Below are 20,289 nucleotides of genomic sequence, written 5' to 3'. Positions count from 1 at the left end.
TCTGAGATTAATATACACCTTTTCTCCTATACCTTTTTTGTACTTCCCTTCTATCACAGTGTATTCATAGTTTGACCTATGTTGTAGGCCACTGGACATTATTCATGTTTCTCCAGTGCTACAGAATCCCAGTGTAAAAACTACATATAGTAAGGTAAATCAAGGTACACAAGTGTGCACCACTCAATTAGATGAATATAGTTTAACACAGTTTGCAATTGTCTTCAAGCTTGAGTCATTTCAATGTGGGTGGTCCTGCCCTGTCATTAATTTTTAAATAGCCATTCTTGATACAGTCCCTTTTCCATTCCAAAACTGTGCTATTTTTTCCAGACTCTGATTATCAGAAAAACAAAATCCATTACTTTCTTGGCCCTGGGCACAGTCCCAGCTTCCAGTTAAAACTGTGCTCTTTCCCATATTAAATAATGACACAGCCCAGTATGGACAGCCCAGTATGGAGCAACAGTGGGAAAGGAATATATGAAAATGAAAGTAATTAGATTGGTAAGATTGCAGCTCTTCCCACCTTCCATTGCAAAAAATTATTTAGTGTGGTAAATAAATTCTTTTTTAGAAAAAGAGAAAGCGGGATGGAGAAACAAAAATTATATGTTCTTATTCATCTAATTCCAACTCAGTATGTCCACTAAACTCTGCCCTTAGGTATTCCTATAATCACACATGCCTCTCTCTTGCCCATGTTTTCTTTTGCCTTTTTCTTAGTACTAGAAAGTTTGAACATTTTCCCTTAAGCTGTTAACTATCTTTATCTCTCTTTTTTGTGTAATTTGCGTCTCCATACAAATATCCTTATTTTTCTGAGTGTTAATTTTTAGCAGCTTATATATAAAGTATATTATATATCATTTGCCTCTGATAAATATGACTACATTCATCAAAGTGTCTTACTCTTTTTTAAATACTTGAGATTTGAAAATTATAAGCTGCATTTTATTTATTTATTTTTCTTATGCTCCTTCATGCACACTGAATATAAGCTACATTTTAATGTTATAGCCCAACCATCTTTAATAACTTTTTTTTCTTTTCCTATTATCCTAATAGGTTTGTAATCCCAGTTATTCTGATCTACATGAGTCTATCTGAGATTATTTCTAACATCCCCAATTTCTTATCCATTTCCATCCTCAGCAAGACTATAATCCAGGGCCTTTCCCATTGTTAATCTACCTGATTCTTCAGGATCTTAATCCAGGACACTGCCCCTGTCAGCACACATGTAATTCAACAATATTTCAGTTTTCTGACTCACATGAGTCTGGAAATATTTCCTAGTTCACACTTGAATTTAAGAGTAAGTTGTTAATATCATCTTTACTGCAAAACTTTCTTTCAAAATTCTCAATTCCTTCCTCTTCGCTCTTCATTTTCCTTCAACAGGATTTTTAAAACAGCAGAATTGAAAAACCCACCCCTTAATATTTGCACATGAAGTAAATAGCAATTAAATAATACAATAGAAAAATAATTAATAAACAGTCTCTTTGTTTGGCTGCTATAACAAAGTACCATAGATTGGGTGGCATATACAACAGTAATTTATTTCTTAGTGGTTCTAGGGGATGAAAAGTCCAAGATAAAGGTGCTAGTAGATTTGGTTCCTGGTGAGAGGTCTCATTCTGGCTTGCCATATCCACACAGAGGACAGAGAAAGTGATAAAGAGAAAGAGCACACATGCACAAGAGTAAGAGAGTGAAAACTCTCCGATATCTCTTCTTAGAAGGGCACTAATCCCATCATGAGGGCCCCATCCTCATCATTTCATCTAAACCTAATCAAATCTCCCAGAGACCTCCCCTATTCAAATACTGTCTCATTGGAGGTTAGGGCACCAACATATGAATTTTTCAGAACACAATTCAACTGATAGCATTTGATACCTAAAATAATATTTTTTAAAGTCTATGGAATATTTTTAGAAGTGAATTACACTTTAGACAAGAACACAGAAATCTAAAAAAAAAAAAAAAAAAAAAAAACTTCTTATATGCCGATACCTATAAAGCATAGTGCAATAAAATTTTAAATCAATACAAAAGGATAAGTAAATATTAAATAATAGCAAGTTTCAGAGAATCCTCTCCTAAATAATTCTATCTCCAAGAATAAGTTGAAACTCTAGTCATAAACCAATAAGAACAATAACAACACATCAACATATATGGGATGTTACTGAAGTTGTCGTTAGGAACAGTCACAACTTTAAGTGCTTTTATTATTAAAGAAGAATGAATCCAGATGAACAAAATAAGCATCCAAAGATGTAAAAACAAGAGAGACAAGGAAATTCATAAGAAAAACAGAGAAAAGAGGTATTAAATTTAAAAACAAAGCAAAATTAATGAAATGCAAAATAGGAAAAAAAGAATAAAATGGATGTATAAATTTGAGAGCTGGTTCTCTGTAAAGTCTAATAAGGTAGATAAATTGTTGGCAAATCTAACTAAGGAAAGAGGACAAAAATCAAATAACCTAATGTATAAACTATAATTACAGAATAAAATTCAGAAAGAAGCCTTTAAGAAAATATTAAGCACAAAAATATAAGATAAAATGTTTAAATCTTGATAATATAGATATTTTTAGGAAAATATGTCTAAAATTAACAAGATAAAGAACTCTAAGAGACCTAATATATAAGAAGTTTAAAACATTATAAATGATTATAATTATAAAAATTATAATTACCTCCCTTAATAAGAAATACTCCCTAAAGACATTAGATCCAAATGCTTTCATGAGAAAAAATGTTTCATGTTCAAATATTGAAAGAATACATTATCTTTATGGTATATAAACTCTTACATCACTTTATTTATTTATTTATTTTTATATATTTTTTTGAGACAGAGTCTCTCTCTGTTACTCAGGCTGGAGTACAGTGGTGCAATCTGGGCTCACTGCAACCTCCGCCTCCCAAGTTCAAGTGATTTTCATGCCTCTGCCCCTGGAGTAGCTGGGATTACAGGCACCTGCCACCACATCTGGCTAATTTGTGTTGTATTTTTAGTAGACATGGAGTTCCACCATGTTAGCCAGGGTGGTCTCAAACTCCTGAACTCAGGTGATCTGCCCGCCTCAGCCTCCCAAAGTGCTGGGATTACAGGAGTAAGCCATGGCACCTGCCTAAACTGTTACATCACTTTAGAGGATGCCTAGAAGCTACTTAATTATTACAAGATTCCCATAACCCTATTATCAAATTCTTAATAAAATTTTAACTAATCAAATTAACTGCATGTGATAATAAGAACAATATCACCAAACAAATAGGCTTAAGCTAGAAAACCAAAGATAGTTGATTTTTTGGAATTAATGCATTTTTATGACATTACTTTGCCAAGAAGAGATAAAACATATTGTTATCTCAATAGATAATGTAAAAATCATTCAATAAAATTTAGTGCCCATTTCTGGCAAAACCAAAATTGAAGAATACTCCCTTAGGATTTGTTAAAATCCTTCTCAAAAGTATACATAAATATGATTATGGTTTTAAAAATGAAATAAGGGTTACAAACATTTTGAAAAGATAAAGCAAAATTATCATGCTATGGAAAATCCAAGTAAAACTAACTATTGAATTTTTAAAATTTTACTCTGGCAGATTGTTTTTAAAAATATTCAAAAGTCAGTGAATTTCCTTTATAATATTAAATATAATGAAGAAAATGGTTAATTTTATAATTAGTTCATAAAAGCAACCTAGAATGTAAACTGTCTAGGAATAAACTTTTTAAAAAGTATAAGATCCATTGTGCTACCTAATAGAAAATACGAATAAATAGAGAAAAATTTTATGCTCCTGAATGTAGTATCATAACAATGACAGTTCTCTATATAGTCTATAAATATAACAAAGTCTAAGTGAATCAATAAATGTAAGACAATCCCAATCAAATGTGAATGTAGTTTTTTAAAACACATCTTCACTGAAGCTTATTATGCATGTAACTTTGTATATAACCACATATTTCTTTAGCATGCATTCCTGGCAGTAGATCTACTAGGTCAAATATATGACAATATATTTACTTTTTAATGTATTTAAAGTATATTATTCACAAGAAAATCTGATGTTCAGTTTAGCCTTTCATGAGTCAACCATGTCTGCTTTCATTCTTTTTAAAATGTCTTTGATTTGTTTAACTAGTTCATAAGCTGTTTGCTTTTGCCTTTTTCATAGAACTAGAAAGTTTGAACATTTTTCCTAAGCTATTAATCATCTTTATCTCTTTTGTGTGTGTGATTCATGTCTCCATACAAATACAACTATTTTTCTAATTGAATGCTAATTTTTAGCAGCTTATTATAATTTGTCTCTAATAAATATAACTATATTATATAGTTATATTTAACTTGCTCTTTTTTAAATACATAAATTTGAAAATATTAAGTTGCATTTTTCTATTGATATGTTACAAATAATTTATACACTTCAAAGACTTTAGCTTTTTTTTTTTATAGATATAATAATGGTTTAGTCCTTCTGAGACTATAGACGAACAGTTCCAAAGTTTGGGAAATTGTTTCAGTGCTGTAGACAAGCAATGATGGTGGTAATCACATAGGAGAAAAACTAGGTAAACTCGAGAGAATGGAGAGATGGAATCCCCAAGAGATGGTGATTGATGGGCCATGTGGGACTCCCAGGATCTGGCAAGCAACTTAGTGTGGTAGGGAGATCCACTCTTTATGAATGAAGTGATGTTTATTTAAACTGGGACATCTTGAGTTGAGAGAGAGAGACTTAGCTATATGAGGCTGAAACTCAGGAGAGAGATAGGGCTTGGAGATAGCAGAGAAGCAGGAGACATCAGTAGGAGATGGAAAGCGAACACAGTGAGGAAGAGATCATGGGGAGTAGGAGAGTGAAAAAAGAGAAAAAAATTTATGTCAGTCATTGTGGAGCTTGATTTTATTAAATTTCCCATTACCTTTTGAATTTCTTATGTGCAAATTAGCATAATTGTCTGATGTGTGTAAGTCATCTTTCCAACATAACCGTGAGCTCCACGTGGCAGAACTAGTTTATAATTCCCATATATAGTAAATATTTATTAAACCAAAAATAAGTTCTTAAAAAATGTATTTGACATCAAAGACATATCCACCTTGGGGCATAATATATAAAGCTAAATTTTGGCAACCCCAGATATATAGAAATATATATACTCTATGATGTAAAATTCCTTTTCACCATGAGACAAATAAGAGTCAAGGGCTTGATATAATGCATACCTAAGTGGAAAACACATTGGCCTCTTAATATTAACTTTGATTTATCACTTTATTCTTCTCTGATAAAAAATTATGACTTTCAATATAGCATCTGTTAAGAATTTTTCATGGATATATTTATTACATCATATACTGACTAGGTTTCTTAAAGAATGCTAGTAGGACTATGTCTTAATTGAATGTTTTAAATGACATTTAAAAATGACATTTTCTTTTCACTTCTTAAATTATACCTTTTTCTAATTTTCACTTATGAATTTATGTAAAATAATAACAGAAATAGACTACTGATCCTAGTTGATGGTCCCTAAGGAAACTGGATTTTAAATATTTAGGAAAGTAGGAGAGAGAAGGGAATTCTCTAATTCTAATTCAGAAATAATACAACATACATGATAAGGATGAGTTTAACATGTATTTCACTAACAAGAAAATGTTTCAGACTTGGCTCATTTTAATGTGCAAAAAATAATCTTCTAATTTAGTGTAGATTTAGTAAGATTTTCCAGATGTGCCTTACTCTTTCTTAATTTCAAAATTTAGAAAACAAACAGAACTTGCACATTTTCTCTTTACCCCCAGCACACATTCCTCACTTTAGTTCCCACAGAAATTAGAATTGTACTGGAGTCTGTGCCTTGCCACTATAAACTGGTCCCATTTGGGGGCACTTCTCCTTCCCCTGCTGAAGTATAATAAATAGAAATAGGCTTATTATTCTTCCACTTATAGTTTTTCACATTTTCTCATAGTTTTAATATTACATATTTTCCTAGTATGCAGTCATGTTTGTTGTGCCCAGTACATCAGAGATGCTCACACCATTCTCTGAGTAGTTTAAAAACTCATTTTAACCACTTTTTATTCTTTGTATTCAAGCCAGTCACTGGCAATAGCTCTAAGTAGGTCATTAACTCTCCTCCATGTCTTCTTTCTATTTCTGTACAGACTCACTTCTTCCCTTTAAAGTTAATGGAAGGAAATAAGGGTCTGAGTCCTTAGAACCTCAAAAGGACGAGGATAAAGCTTTCCTGGAGATAACATAAGTGGTGGCAGGAACATTTGGGAGCCAGATGATACACTTTTCCTCTTAGAGTAACTCTGTGGAAGCTTTCCCTACACTGTGGGAAATAAATTCTAGATACTGGCTTCTTCCTGTGGTAAATATGTGGGTATGTGAGCCCTTTGAAATGGTGTACCAAAATGTGCTTCAAATATAGTTTAGTTATAAAACATTTATGGGTGACTATGCATATGCTAACCACAGAGGCTTCAGAGATGAAACAGTTCTTACCCTAGTGTTGCTTAGAATCTAGTAGCAGTAAGTAGTAATTACTAACATATGTATTTACTATATGCCCAATACTATGGTAAATATTGTACATAGATTATCATATTTAGTAGCCTTTAGCTGCTAAAAAAAATAAATAAATAAAATAAAGATGCCCAGCCTAGAATCTCATAATTATATGGTAAACACTAAAATGGTGGTATGATCTAGTTGCCATGGAAACACAGGGGCAGGGCCCTCAGCCCACTCTAGGGAGGAGCAGATTACTGAGTGGTGTCTTTAACTGGTAATTACATGAAGAAGAGGTTGTGCACCACAGGCAGAGGAAGGACCACAGCAGGGCATAGGAGTATGCATTTGTAGGGTGTATAAGAAGAATTAAAGCAGATTTGTTTTGCTAGAACTAAAGATGTAGACAAGAGTCAGTACTACGTAGGAACTTTGATCTGATGTTTTTAGCCATTAGGCATTGGCCATCTGGTGGAAAGCTGTTGACAGAACACAAGCAATTTTGAATTTTAAAAAGATAGGCTCCGTGGTATAGATAATGATGGCAGGAAGATGAGATGATAGAGGTAGACAAACGAAGAGGTTATGGAAATAATCCAGGCAAAAAGTCAAGAAGGGCTAGGGTGGATAGGAATATATCCCAGTATTCTGGCATGCTAGAGGGGTTTATTTGAAATGTTTAACTTGATGCATAGTAGGTAAGTGAGTGAAAACTAAACTACCAGATTCTCAACTCTCAAACCCATTACTGGGTCAACAGTACTAAGTTTGAACTACAGTGTTGAAATTAACCTGATTCTACCTCATGTTAGAAATTCTACATTCATAAAGGAAAAAAAAGAAGGAAATGTTACAGTCAGCCCCAAATTATAGTCAATTATAACTATTTTCCTCAAAATTGGTCTTACCTATGTTTAGTGGTAAGAACTAATTGTTTAATATAGGGAAAAAAGACCTAAAATTGGTGAGATAATTTGATTTGAATTCCAGAAAAAAGGGAAAATTAGATAGTTCTGCATTCAGAAGAATTGACAGTATTTTAAAGACATTCACATAAACACACACCCAAATAGATTCTTCACATTTACTTATACTCCAAAAACAGAAAATTATTGAAAAGAATGAAATATGTCAACAAAGTACATTTAAAAAAAAAAAAAAACTAAAACATCACCAGAATTTCATCTGCTGTTGTAGAAATTTACTTAGGTTACTTTCTGAGACTGGCATTTCAAGAAAGATACCAGAAATGTAAATAAAGTAATCATTATCCTTTATCTTCAACACCCCAAAGCCCTAAAGTGACAAGAGCAGCTATGATTAACTTTGTGTGAAATTAAAAAGGGAACATTGACATATCATCTATTAATATTCAATATAAATATTAACCCATGGTAATTTACAACTAAAAGTATTTGGAGAGCACACGCCTGGTTAATATTTGTATGACAAATCCAGTTGCACATAACTGTTTAATAATATCTGATAGTTGGAATAGCCAAGGTAATTTTAAAGTATGAATAGAAATACATTCAACATGGCTTGAGCAAAATTAATAAAATCCTTTAGGTAAAATAGCTTTGAAAATCATATATTATGCTTGAGAAGGAGTGAATGTAGGGCTTGTCCTACATGGGAGGAAGGAGGAAAAGTGAGGAGCAATAATTCCTCTTCCCTTCCTTCCCCTCCCTAACATTCCCCGGCTCTTTGTTTAAAACCACTGGATATTGTCATTAAGCATGTGATGAAACTGAGGTTGCTGTCCCTGTCAGGGCAGGGATCCATGGTCTATCAGGACATTTCTGCTGTCATTTTCATATAGCCACGCCCCCATGCCAACTAGAATCCTTTGGTAATAATTCTGAAACCACTGATGGGAAGTGGAAATTTCCTGGAAACCCTGAAATGGGTCATAGCACTTCATTAATTAAATAATTTCCAAGGTCACTCTAAGCGCATGTTTTGTACCCTATTCTATTTCTCCTCCAAAATTATGCCCAGGCATCTTGTCCAAAATAGTTTATAAGTGGCTCTATGATGAGATCATGTACAAAGGGTAAGTGGGGAAGTTAACTAGGAGCATAATATCCACAGTGCCACAAAAAAGTATTTCTAGGTCCTCTTACTATGGAATACTGATGCCTAGGACACCTGCCCCCAAGAGTTTTCACCTTTATTTATAATTATACAATCCAAAGCCAACTTGAGAGCATCTTATCAGGAACATCTCAAACTCATGACATGGTAATCCAACCCCTTCAGTTTCCTCCTTATCTAGCAGAGCAGGATTTGGGGTCAGCCTAGCTAGGTCTATTTACCTTGAATTGACTACTTAAAGCTAGACCTTCACAGAAAGCTCAAGGGTCTTGCAGTGTAAAAGTGTTGATTATTGTTCTTGCCAGCAATTACTAAAAGGCCTGTGTATGGAAATATTCTCTTTTCCTTTTCATTGGAAACTTCTCTACTGAGGCCTCAGGTGACTGCGGTATATGTGCTAAGGTCAGACTCTATAGAATCCAAAATCAAGCCACAGCAACTCACTCTCAAACCCTGACCATTTGGCAGTCCTCTCTCACAGACACCTTCTTTGCTGAGGCCAGTGAGACCAGAATTTGCTTGCTAGGCTATGAGCATCTGGTTTCAGCTGAGGGCCTTGTGTGGCTAGCATTTGGTTAGAGGGCCCTGAATAGCTTACCTCCAAGGACTGTGCCTTTGCTGATGCTACGCAGGCTCTGCTTGTTTGCTGAGGTGACCAACCCATACCTTTGCTGGGTCCCTGGCACAGTATGCTGACTATCTAGTAAATCTAGCAATACCTCTGAAAGCAGCCATTCATTTTTAAACAGAGCCACCATTAACTGCAATGATTCACCAACATAAAAATACCATGATACCATGTGGCCAGTTTAGAAAAACAATTTTTTTTTTTAATCTAAAAAGATGACAGTACTTTTCATCAACAGCAGTTCTAGAGAGAGTTGACACTTTGGGTCTGAGTGAAAAACGAAAACAAAAAATGCTGATCCATACATGAAGGTTCAAGTCCCTGCATGAGAACCGCCCTCCCCACTAGTGCTGAATTTCTGCTTCTCATGGATCTGGCCCAGTGTACTAGTGTCTAACATTCTCTTTAATTTAATTTCTCCACTCAAATTGCAGAACACTGCCACAGGGAATGGTTCTTTCTGTCAACAGAAGACTAGGAGCAGAGCCGAATGTAGGATATGGTCTCTGGAAGCAGCCTAGCTTCTGAAGGCAAGGGATGAGAGAATGGACTGGGCTGGGCCACACATGCCCAGTTTCTCCCCTCAAATAGGGGCCAAAACCTAGGAGCATTACACTAAAAGGGCTGCCTGGACATAAAAGCAAATTCAGAATGAGTAGTTCCTTTCTCCCATAATTATTATTATATATCAGCAAAACCGTATTATTTTGAATACAGTAAGTAATTTGGCTGAAAAACATCTGATTTGTGAAATAATTGAAAAGAAAAGATTGCTATTTTATACTAACACCAAAAATATGATTTGATAAATTAGAAGATTCCTTAAATAAGTAACTTATGTATACAAATCAATGTTTATTTTAAAAATGTTTTCCATTCAGAATATTCTTATGAAAAAATAATGACTTACAAAGCATTTGCTTATTTGTTTAAAAAAGTAAAATTCATAATGTAAATTGCCTATATTTAAATAGTTGCCTTTTCACCATGCACTTTAAATGAAAAGTAGAGGTACCAACTCTATAGAGGGTTAGGGGGATAACCCAGGTCCTTTATCAAATAGTAATATAACAGAGAACTAAATAAAACTGTAGTTCCCGGTGGAGACTACTGATGTTTGTCCTTGTGGCAGCCCCCTCTTCTCATCCAGTTGTTGTGCCCAGGGTGGGTACCTTGCCCATGGGACCCTCTCCAGTGTGTGTTCATTGAACACCCACCGTGTGTTGGACAAATGCTGACCCTTCCCTTCCCCAGGTCCTCCATATGGTACTGCAGGGTACAGTTCTTTAGCCCACTGTCTCATTCCTTCTGTCAGCCAACTGATGAGAGGAATCTTATCAACTAACTAGTGACGAGATAGTAATTATTTTGAATAGCTTGTTGTACTGTGCAGTACCAGAGTTTTCTCTTCTCGTGTGTAAATACACTTTAACCCAAAAGAATGAATTTATGCCTTTATTCAATAAGAGATCTTTTTTTAAGATACATTCCCAGTTTTCCTCAACTCATTCTACAAGTAGAGCCCCCTCACTGTCTTGAGATAGAATGCTGCTGGCTGGTTTGCACTGTGTTTTCCAACTACTAAGGCACGGGAGGTTCATATAATGATACGATACCCTGTTACATTTATATGGAGCTGGCCCATTTGTTATCATCCCTATTCAGCCTATAGAACTGTGGGAAATGTACTGTAGGATTTGGAGACTAATTAATTGGTACAGTTTTCAAATTGCCTTATAATTATACTAGAATAGTAATTATAGTATACTTGTCATAATTATACCAGAATATTCCAAAATTTATGCACAAATTTGTGATGATTGTGTCTGGTGCTAGAATGTGACTAATTTATTGAGATCTTATCCTGAAATGTTTAAAATGAAGACTACATGATGTTTTTCTTCTGTTGAACTAGGAGCTGAAGCTAATTTTATGCTGAAAATTCATCCTCTGAAGAAATATCCTGTGGATCTTTATTATCTGGTTGATGTCTCAGCATCAATGCACAATAATATAGAAAAATTAAATTATATTGGAAATGATTTATCTAGAAAAATGCAATTTTTCACCACTGACTTTCGTCTTGGATTTGGCTCGTACGTTGATAAGACAGTTTCACCATACATCAGCATCCACCCTGAAAGGATTCATAATCAATGCAGGTATCTAGGGTTTGATGTGGATATACACAATTAATTGTTTGCTCATAAAATCTCACTTTGTTTTTAATGTAAAGAACATACCAAATTTTATATTTTTGTATAAAATAGGAATTAAAATATTTGGTGAGGTGGGGAGGTTTGTTCATATGTGAAAACGTCTGAGATGACCTGTAGATTAGGGGTTTTTTTTATATTTCTTCAAATATTTAGTCAGTTTTTTTCATCAAAAAAAAAAAAAAAAAAAATCCTACCTAATGTTAGTAACTTTGAATAAACCTTCAATAATTAGTCTGCAATGTATATAAATACCTCTTCGGAAATTCTGTATTTTTATTTTTTGATTGCTCCAAAATTATTGAATTATGGTTTGATACACTTTAAAGAGTTTGTGCCAGTGTTTCATCTGTCTCTCCATCACTGTGTTGTGACTGTGGATAATGACGTCGCCTATAATGTGACTACAAAGCAAACTCAGCTGTCACAAAGAAAGTGGGTCAAAAGATGAGAATTTGACTGCTTAGAAAGAGCCTTTTTTCTTACCGTTTTAGAATTCTGATTCTAAATAACATACATCCCACTATGAAAGAAGAATTAACCTTAAAAATACAATCTCACACAATATTGCCACTAGCCTGTAGAATTTTCAGAAAAGCAAATCTGTATGGATCTTTTTTTCATAAAAGACTTTATCTTTCTTGCTCCTAGAAATTGCTTAGATTACCTTACAATATGTATTCCAATTTACTGAAACTACTCTGTCATCTGTTGTACCAGAACAGGATTGACACATCCACTAATGGAGTTTCATAAGCCTTCTTGAGGTGAATGTGCCAGAGGAATCATTCTTACTTTCTGGATATCATGGATTCTCAAAATAACTTTCATGAATTTTGATTGTTCATCAGTAATTCCACCAAGCATCATTTTAAAAATTAGTGCAGTATTAAAAACAAAACAGTAATATGATATTTCAACTAAATTTCCCAAAAACCTTTTTCCAAAAGGGTTTCTCAGCTGTTCAATGATAAGAAATCACTGCACATTCTTATATTCACCTTAAAAATTCACAGTGCAGATTAAATATTGAAAGCCCTTAATTGTACTGTATTTAAAAACACATTTAATCATCTTCATTTTCTGAATAGCAAATGCTTAACAGTTTTATTTCCTACTTGTACAGAAATTATTACCAATATCAAACTTCTAATTTTATAAGCACAGATTTTTGTCTTATAATATTTCCCTGGCACAAAAGAAGTACTCCCTTTTCACACAACTGCAATTTTACTGTTTAGTATTCTAGAATGCTTAAGAAAAGCAAAATTTTACAAAATTTTACACTTCTTCTTTTCCCATATAGTGACTACAATTTAGACTGTATGCCTCCACATGGATACATTCATGTGCTGTCTTTGACAGAGAACATCACTGACTTTGAGAAAGCAGTTCACAGACAGAAGATCTCTGGAAACATAGATACACCAGAAGGAAGTTTTGATGCCATGCTTCAGGCAGCTGTGTGTGAAGTAAGACGTGTTCACATTATTGAGTGTTTGCTAAGATGCAAAACTTTCAAAGAATTTAGAATTTTTATTTTCTCTTTGATTTGTGAAGTAAAAACATAGTGTAAAATACATATCTTACTATCTCTTACTCCTCACCAAGGTGATTCATTTTGGTGTGTATTTGGGACAGAGGGGCTAAATTTGGGGAGGGATTTAAATAGGAAAAGATAAAAGGGAAAGAATAGGTTATGCACAAGAAAATTCTTTCCAAAAACGTTGCTTTTCTCATGCACCACACTCCAAAGAACTAGAAGTAGACGGTTGTCCTCCTCACTTCAGCTTGTTCCCCTACTTTTTAATCTATCTGGTTCTTCCTCCACTGGAACACTAGAAATCTCTAACGAGGAACTAGTGTGGTCACATGGCTGTGGGAAAACAGAGGATATGCAAATAAAAGTTAAAGCTATTTATGCAGCAGCGTTATATCCATGCACATGGTTCTAGCCTGACTTAATGTTCCTCAACTCAAACATAATGTTTACTTGAAGTAAAAACCACAGTACAGATCTATGTTATTGTACAAAGTCTAATTACATGTTTATTTTTAAGAGTCATATTGGATGGCGAAAAGAAGCTAAAAGATTGCTGCTGGTGATGACAGATCAGACATCTCATCTTGCTCTTGATAGCAAATTGGCAGGCATAGTGGTGCCCAATGACGGAAACTGCCATCTGAAAAACAACGTCTACGTCAAATCGACAACCATGGTAATGTAGCTGTTGCCTCTTGGTAGATATGAATCTTTTGGTTAAAGAACAATTTTTAATTGGCAACTCAACTATTTTCGTACCAGGAAATTAACTAAAAAAGAAAAATACAGAACAAGGATAAGCCATGAGAGAGAGTTTATGGAGCAGTGCAATCTATGAACACTGATCAATAAAATATATCACTAAAATACTTTGACAGTTTTTAGTAGCTGACTCTTTGATGAATGAGAAAGCACTGTGTACTTTTTGAAAATAAAAATGATACAAGATTTTACTTTTTACATAATTCAAGGACGGGGAAAAAGCATACCTTTGCTTTATAGAAATAGACCAATTCTACAGGGTCGGTATCTACAGACATTTTAAGGAGAAAATCTCACAGTACAATAGGTAGAAACTAAAAAGAAACCAGGGAAAAAAGATAAGAGAGAAAGAGAGTAAAACAAGGCAGGTTTTCTCTACTTTGTACCTTACTTCTCTCTGCAGCTTAGCTATTTAAGGACACTTTAAATCAGTGAATATCTGGCTTGCTTCCTGAGGGTTAGTATAAGCCCTGAATCATGTATTTTTAATATAATCACCTAGAACCACACCTCCCCTGGCATTAGCTAATTCTAATTGTGAAGAATCAACAGCCCAAAGCATCATTTACTTTTGATGTTGACATTTATATATTCTTGCAAATGTTAAGACAGTGCTCTTAAACTTTCTCAGTTCGTAAGTCCCTAGTGTCTCAGTGATCTTTTTCCATGGCACCCATCGGCCAAAAGAAATACCTAATAGTTCTGTTTTTTGAGTGGTTAAGTCAAAATAACTCAACTATTTATGTCTTAACAACTTAGTAGCTCCTTAAAAATAATACAAATGTATCAAGTATAGATAGACGTGTTTCGATTTTAGTAAGTAACTTATTAAGAGAAATTTTCAAATCCTGTAGTTAGATTGGACATTATTACCCTCATTTCTTCTTCCATGTTGATTTTCAGGTTGACCAACTTGGCAAAAAATTAATGTCATTTAAAGGAATAGGACCAAATGTAATCTGAAAACTATGAACTCCCTCCAATCAGGTTGTTCATTGGTACCTGATACATGCTGAATGTCACTGTGTTTCTCTTGAAGATTTAAATTACTTCCTGCCACCCTTGGGAGTGTGCTGCAGTGCACCAAGACACCTCACACACAGTTTGGGAATCACAGTATCAGAAGGTTATGCTGAAATGTGTGTGGTTCCCATGGGTAAATTTTAAATAGATCACCAGTTCATCTGCAACACCCTACCAGATTTGTTGAAAGTCTAGAGGGGCAATTGTATTACCATATAAAACGAGTTCAACTCTTGGTCATTTTAGTTTCTTGCAAGTAGTATGAAAATATAAAGATTTTAAAAGGTAACTAGAGATTGAATTCAAAAATTCAAGAATTGGAGTTATTCCAGTAGTGTCTTTCCATTTACTAATTGTCTTCTATTCAGCCTTATTTCACTTTGACAGACCCACCTACTTCTACTTAGTCATTTCTTATCTATCCTTCCTTCTATTTAACCTCTTTTGATCAGTGGTAGAGTTCTAATTTATTTATTGGGGAATAGAAGAGGGTACAGGAAGAATTATTCTATTGTAAAACAAAGAGAAGATTTTTATTTTTTAAAGAAGAAATAACAATGACATTAGTCTTAAATTATATTATTCTTTTGAAGTTTTTCCAAGTCGCTGAAGTCATTTCTCTATAATTGTATTTGAAACGATACTATTGTTCATCTAGGGAGGATTTCCTAGGCAAAGAAATGCTGTCATACTTTTAGGCAGATACCATGTTATAGAACCTTATGGAAATAAGTTATAATTCCAGTGGAATTTTAGATAGGGCTTGGATTCTTATGACATCAGGAAATTGGATGATTACATCAAAAACTTTTTTTTACCGTCTTGGTCATTGTTTCCAGCATGTAAAGGAATGACCCTCCCACATGTCACTGCTGTTGTATATTGAGTAATCCAAGGAATGATGTGTTTGTTAACACCTTAGAAGGATACTGTTATTTTATTTACCCCAGGTCTTTGTTTTAAGGGATTATCTTCCTAAAAATTCTCATTCCCTTCATTTGTAGGGTCACTTCCTACATATTAGGCCAAAGAAGCTGAAGCATTTTGATCAATCCCTTGGCCAGAAATTTATATATTCAAGATGTACTGCTGCTTTGGAAACTTCTATATCTAAAGCTACCTTGACCTTGACTCTAGGCATATTTATTTGCACATTTTAAAATGACCTCTATCCTCTCCTATTTGGCCATTATGGAGGGATTTTAAATTTTGTATAAGACAAGTAATCAAACACTTTGCTTCCTGGCTTTATCTCCAGCAGCCGATACCAGTAGTGTTGAATGGTGTCTGAGCTTCTTGGTTCAAGGCTCTGAACCAAGATTCCTGAGTTTTTTATTTATAAAAGTAAATAATCGATTTTTTAAAAACCCTTTATATGTCTAAATTATGTGGGACAGAGTTCTGTTGCTTGTACAAGTAGTTGTTTCCTGGAGGTCAGTGTGAACCCTAGACAAATAACAACTGCCATTTTATTGAATATGTATTCAACTGAAAGCGCCGTAGCAATCACTTTGCATACAGTTACAAATCAATCCTTACAGCAACTCTACAATGTAGTCATAATTAGCCTCCTTTTACAAACAGAAGGACTGAGGGTCAGAAACGCTAAGTATGTTGCCTGAGGATAAACAGCTAAAACATTAATAAATTGCAGAGCTGGTCCCAATCCATCTCAATCTTATATTAAAATCTGCGTTCTTTACTTTGCCACAGTCTATTGACCGAAACATAGAAGAAAAAAATAATAATGTTCCTGTTGTTGTTCCTTCTCTTTCTGGTTGCAGTCTTACTTACGAAAGTATAACCCAGATGATTTGACTTACATAAGTTATGAAACAATATATAAAATAATTTATATTTACACATTGCGATATTTGTCTATGGTTGCTGGCAAATGATGTTACACTTTTGAATAAATTCCATTTTCCACTGATTTTTCTTCAAGATCAAGTGCCAGAATAAAAAAATACTTTAGCAGTAGTATAGTTTCATAATTTACCCAGTAATAATGACAATTTGAGGTGTGACATTCTATTTTAAATGGCAGATGTTAATACAAAAATTACTAATGGCATAGAAGATAGATTATTAATACTGAGGGTCTGGAATTTCACCCTGTCTCCCCACCCAGCTTCTCCAGGGCTATTTCCACCCTGAGTCAGAGCCCTCCCAGAAACTGTTCACCCAGCCCTTGGCAGAGGCCAAGAATAGCATCAGGATTTTCAGTAACAATGAAAGGAGACCAAGGAACAACTAGGTGGAGGTCATCCAATGAAGCTTATCAATGGGATTTTCAGATGTTGATGTGACTCACAGTTTTAAATAGAGAGAATCAAAGTGGCAAGATCCTACCACATTCCTATTTTATGTACTAGTGCACACCATATATTCACTAGTAATTACTAGTTTAGGCTTGGTGTTTTTCTATGCAGCCTTTTATATATGCCTCATCATATTATGGCCAGTGATTTCTTTTATCCCTTCTATCATGTAACTTCTCAGAATCCCCTTACTGCTGGCTTCGTAGTTCATTCCTTTCCCTGAAGGCTCATTTGGGTAGACTAGCTGCCGAATAGATCAGCATCGTATAGTGTCTAAGCAGAATGCAGAAGGCATACTAGGCATTACTCAACAGTTTTGCTTTCTCATGGGCAAAAACAGTCAACACCGTGCCTCTCCTCATGCAACTTTAACATGTACTTGACTTTTAAGTATACCATTGAGGAAGCTTTCTTTTTGCTGTGAATCCTAACTATTTGGAATTACACTTAATTTTTCCAGGACTACAGATGAATAAAGAGAGCTTAAGAAGCTAGTTTAATAATGTAATCTGTAACTTTGCTACCCAAGTTAACAAATGTTCAAAAAAAAAAATCCCTTTTTTCTGAAAGGGATATTTCTGACATATTCAAAGTCTGCAAGACATTTATAATGCTGAGATCAGACAGAATTCCATGCAAGGAGATAACTATGATCTTTTAGTAAAGAGATCTGTTAATTTTGTTTGCTGTTCCCTGACAGAGACATGACCTTTTCAGCTTCAGAATATGTTAAATCTCTCTCTTGCTGCTTCTCAGCTTCTTTGTCTTAGGCACACACTAATAAAAATGCAAATTCATTTTACACTTATTTTGTGCCAGGTATGGAATACAACTAGAAAGTTTTAAGCACATGTGCAGCTTTTTAAAACTATCGTTACATCTTTTGGGGCATTTAAAAACTATAAAGTGCCTGAGTTCAGCTTGTTGAATGACGTGCTTCAAATTGTAAACACCATGAGAACATTTCAATAATAATTTTATAGGCGAACTAATTTGAATGTTTCTCATATTCTCAAAAAAGGTGGCCTGGAAAGGATCTCTGCAAACAATATTTAGTTGGAATTGTCTTAATTGAAGGCAAAATTGCATGTAGAAATCACCTGTGCCAGACTCAAAGTGGCCCAGCTCTGCTTGCGTAATACCTTTTAAATGGTATTGCAAAAGTGACACGATAAAATTCAAATTTGATAAAAGTGTTAATGGAATGGAATATTCTCATTAAATTAGATGTTTTAGGTAAGTCATACTGAAGCAGAAAGCTTTTTGTTGCATTATTGAAAAACTTACAAAAATCAATGCATGCCCTTCTTCAGTAAATAGAGTATCGTGATTACAACTGATGTCAACTTTGGCAGGGGCCACAAACTCAAACATCTCCAGGGCCAGGTAAGAGAGACGAGCAAGTGACATAGGTCAAGCAAAGCACATCCAAGAGCGTATCTTGCCTTTAGGAACGGCCTCCAAATGTCTGTTATGAAGCAGTCTTTTGGTGAAAACTGTCTTTCTTGAGCAGACCTATGGTGTTTGTCTCTTCATGTTCATTTAACACCATTCAACATTCCAGTGAAATGTAGATATTCCTTTGCTTCTATTTTATAAATGAGGAGGAAAAGAGATGCTAAAGGGATCAGAATCTTGTCTGGAGTCACACACCCCTACATAGCAGTGCCCATAGTAGACACTAAGCATTGTGACATGAACCGCTACTCATCATTGGTCTTAATAATTACAGAATGATAAGTGAAAGGCTTTACACAAGTTAACCTATTTAATTTTCACCATCTGAATGGTAGATACTAGTTTTTATACCTGCTTTATACCTATGGAAACTGGATTCCAGAAAGGTTCAGACAGCCGCCCAGTGTCACATAGCTAGTAATTGCAGAGCCAGCAGTTGACGACCAGGTGATCTGTCTCCAGAGCCCCTGCTGGTGGTGTGGTTCTCAGCTGCAGCAATTTTACCCTTCAGAGGACATTTTCATGTCCCAAGACATTTTGGCTGTCATAACTAGGGAAAGAGGGTGCTACTGGCAACTATTGGGTAGAGTCCAGGACCCTGTTAAACATCCTACAATGCACAGGACAGCCCCTTTGTCAAATAAAAATATATCCAGCCCTAACTGTCAATAGCACCACTCTTGAGAAACCCTGGTCCGTGCAGTTATCATGGCACAACTATGTAGATAAAAGATTAACTATCAGGACAGATGTTGACTGACACGTCATTTAAAGTTTCATCTCTAAATAAATCTCTATTTGATTACTTCTATGCTGTTTGCCTCTTTCCTCTAAATAATAATGCAGATAATTGAGGTTGTTATTTAAGTTCTTTGGTTTTTATATCTTATTATAATATTCCATATTAAAATTCTATATTCTATTCTAAAAATTTATATTTTGAATCTCACTTGTATAAAGAGAAACTTAAATGCTTTTTTTAATCCATCTAGATATGCACATTATTAAAATTCTACCATACATCCATACACAGTTATCTCTACCCAAAATTGTTCCCAAAGAATCTTTCTTACCTCTTTTTGCCTTCTGACATTTATAAGTTACTTCCCACAGCTTTAATTACTTAACAGCTGTCTTGGCATATTGCTTTCCTTCTCCCTTTTACCCCTGACATGCTTGTTATCTCTATTAATTATTTTCAGAGTTAAGAGAAACAATGTGTAATGGGTTAGACAGAGAGGGAGTTGGAGTCCAGGAACAGTGAAATCACCAAAACAGGAGAGTTGGCTGAGAGGGAGTGTGTCTCCTGCTAGTGAAATAAAAGACATAAGAGATAAAATACTTTTTTGAAGACAGGCTGTTTCATGAAGGAAAGGGGAAGGGGCTTAGGCAATGGCCATTAGTCCACAGGTCTCCTGTCAACAGTGGTTTATTTAAACATCTGTTATAGATTTGTAATTTTTAAAAATCTGCCTTGAGGTACTTGGAATTTTCTTTTCAAAGAGGTATCTCTCTAGGATTCAAAAAAATCTGTTTTTGTAAGCTTGAAAAATCGACTTATCTTCTTAATAAGCTTCTGACCAAACTAGAACTTTCTAGATTTAAATGTTGTATACATTTGGTCAAAGTGACTTCCTGTTTTTGGAGAGGGGGAAGAGATTAAGAAGTCTTCAAA

General features: G+C 34.6%; 1 protein-coding gene and 1 non-coding gene across 2 annotated transcripts in view; both read left to right on the top strand.

Annotated features, from left to right (window-relative positions):
• Positions 1-20,289, top strand: part of ITGB8 (integrin subunit beta 8) — an 80,110-nt gene that overhangs the window by 35,427 nt on the left and 24,394 nt on the right. Inside the window, exons 4-6 of the mRNA XM_064380551.1 lie at positions 11,207-11,453; positions 12,814-12,979; positions 13,568-13,726. Coding sequence (XP_064236621.1) covers positions 11,207-11,453; positions 12,814-12,979; positions 13,568-13,726 — 572 coding nt within the window. The remainder of the gene's footprint in view (positions 1-11,206; positions 11,454-12,813; positions 12,980-13,567; positions 13,727-20,289) is intronic.
• LOC135276585 (small nucleolar RNA SNORD56) lies at positions 9,499-9,566 on the top strand. The gene has a single exon (XR_010344143.1). It is a non-coding gene; the product is annotated as a small nucleolar RNA SNORD56 (small nucleolar RNA).

This window comes from Aotus nancymaae, unplaced genomic scaffold (assembly GCF_030222135.1).
Source record: "Aotus nancymaae isolate 86718 unplaced genomic scaffold, 86718_ANA_hifiasm-v0.15.2.pri h1tg000025l, whole genome shotgun sequence".
In the NCBI taxonomy this organism is placed as follows: Eukaryota; Metazoa; Chordata; class Mammalia; order Primates; family Aotidae; genus Aotus; species Aotus nancymaae.
This window is presented reverse-complemented; position numbering and strand designations above follow the sequence as displayed.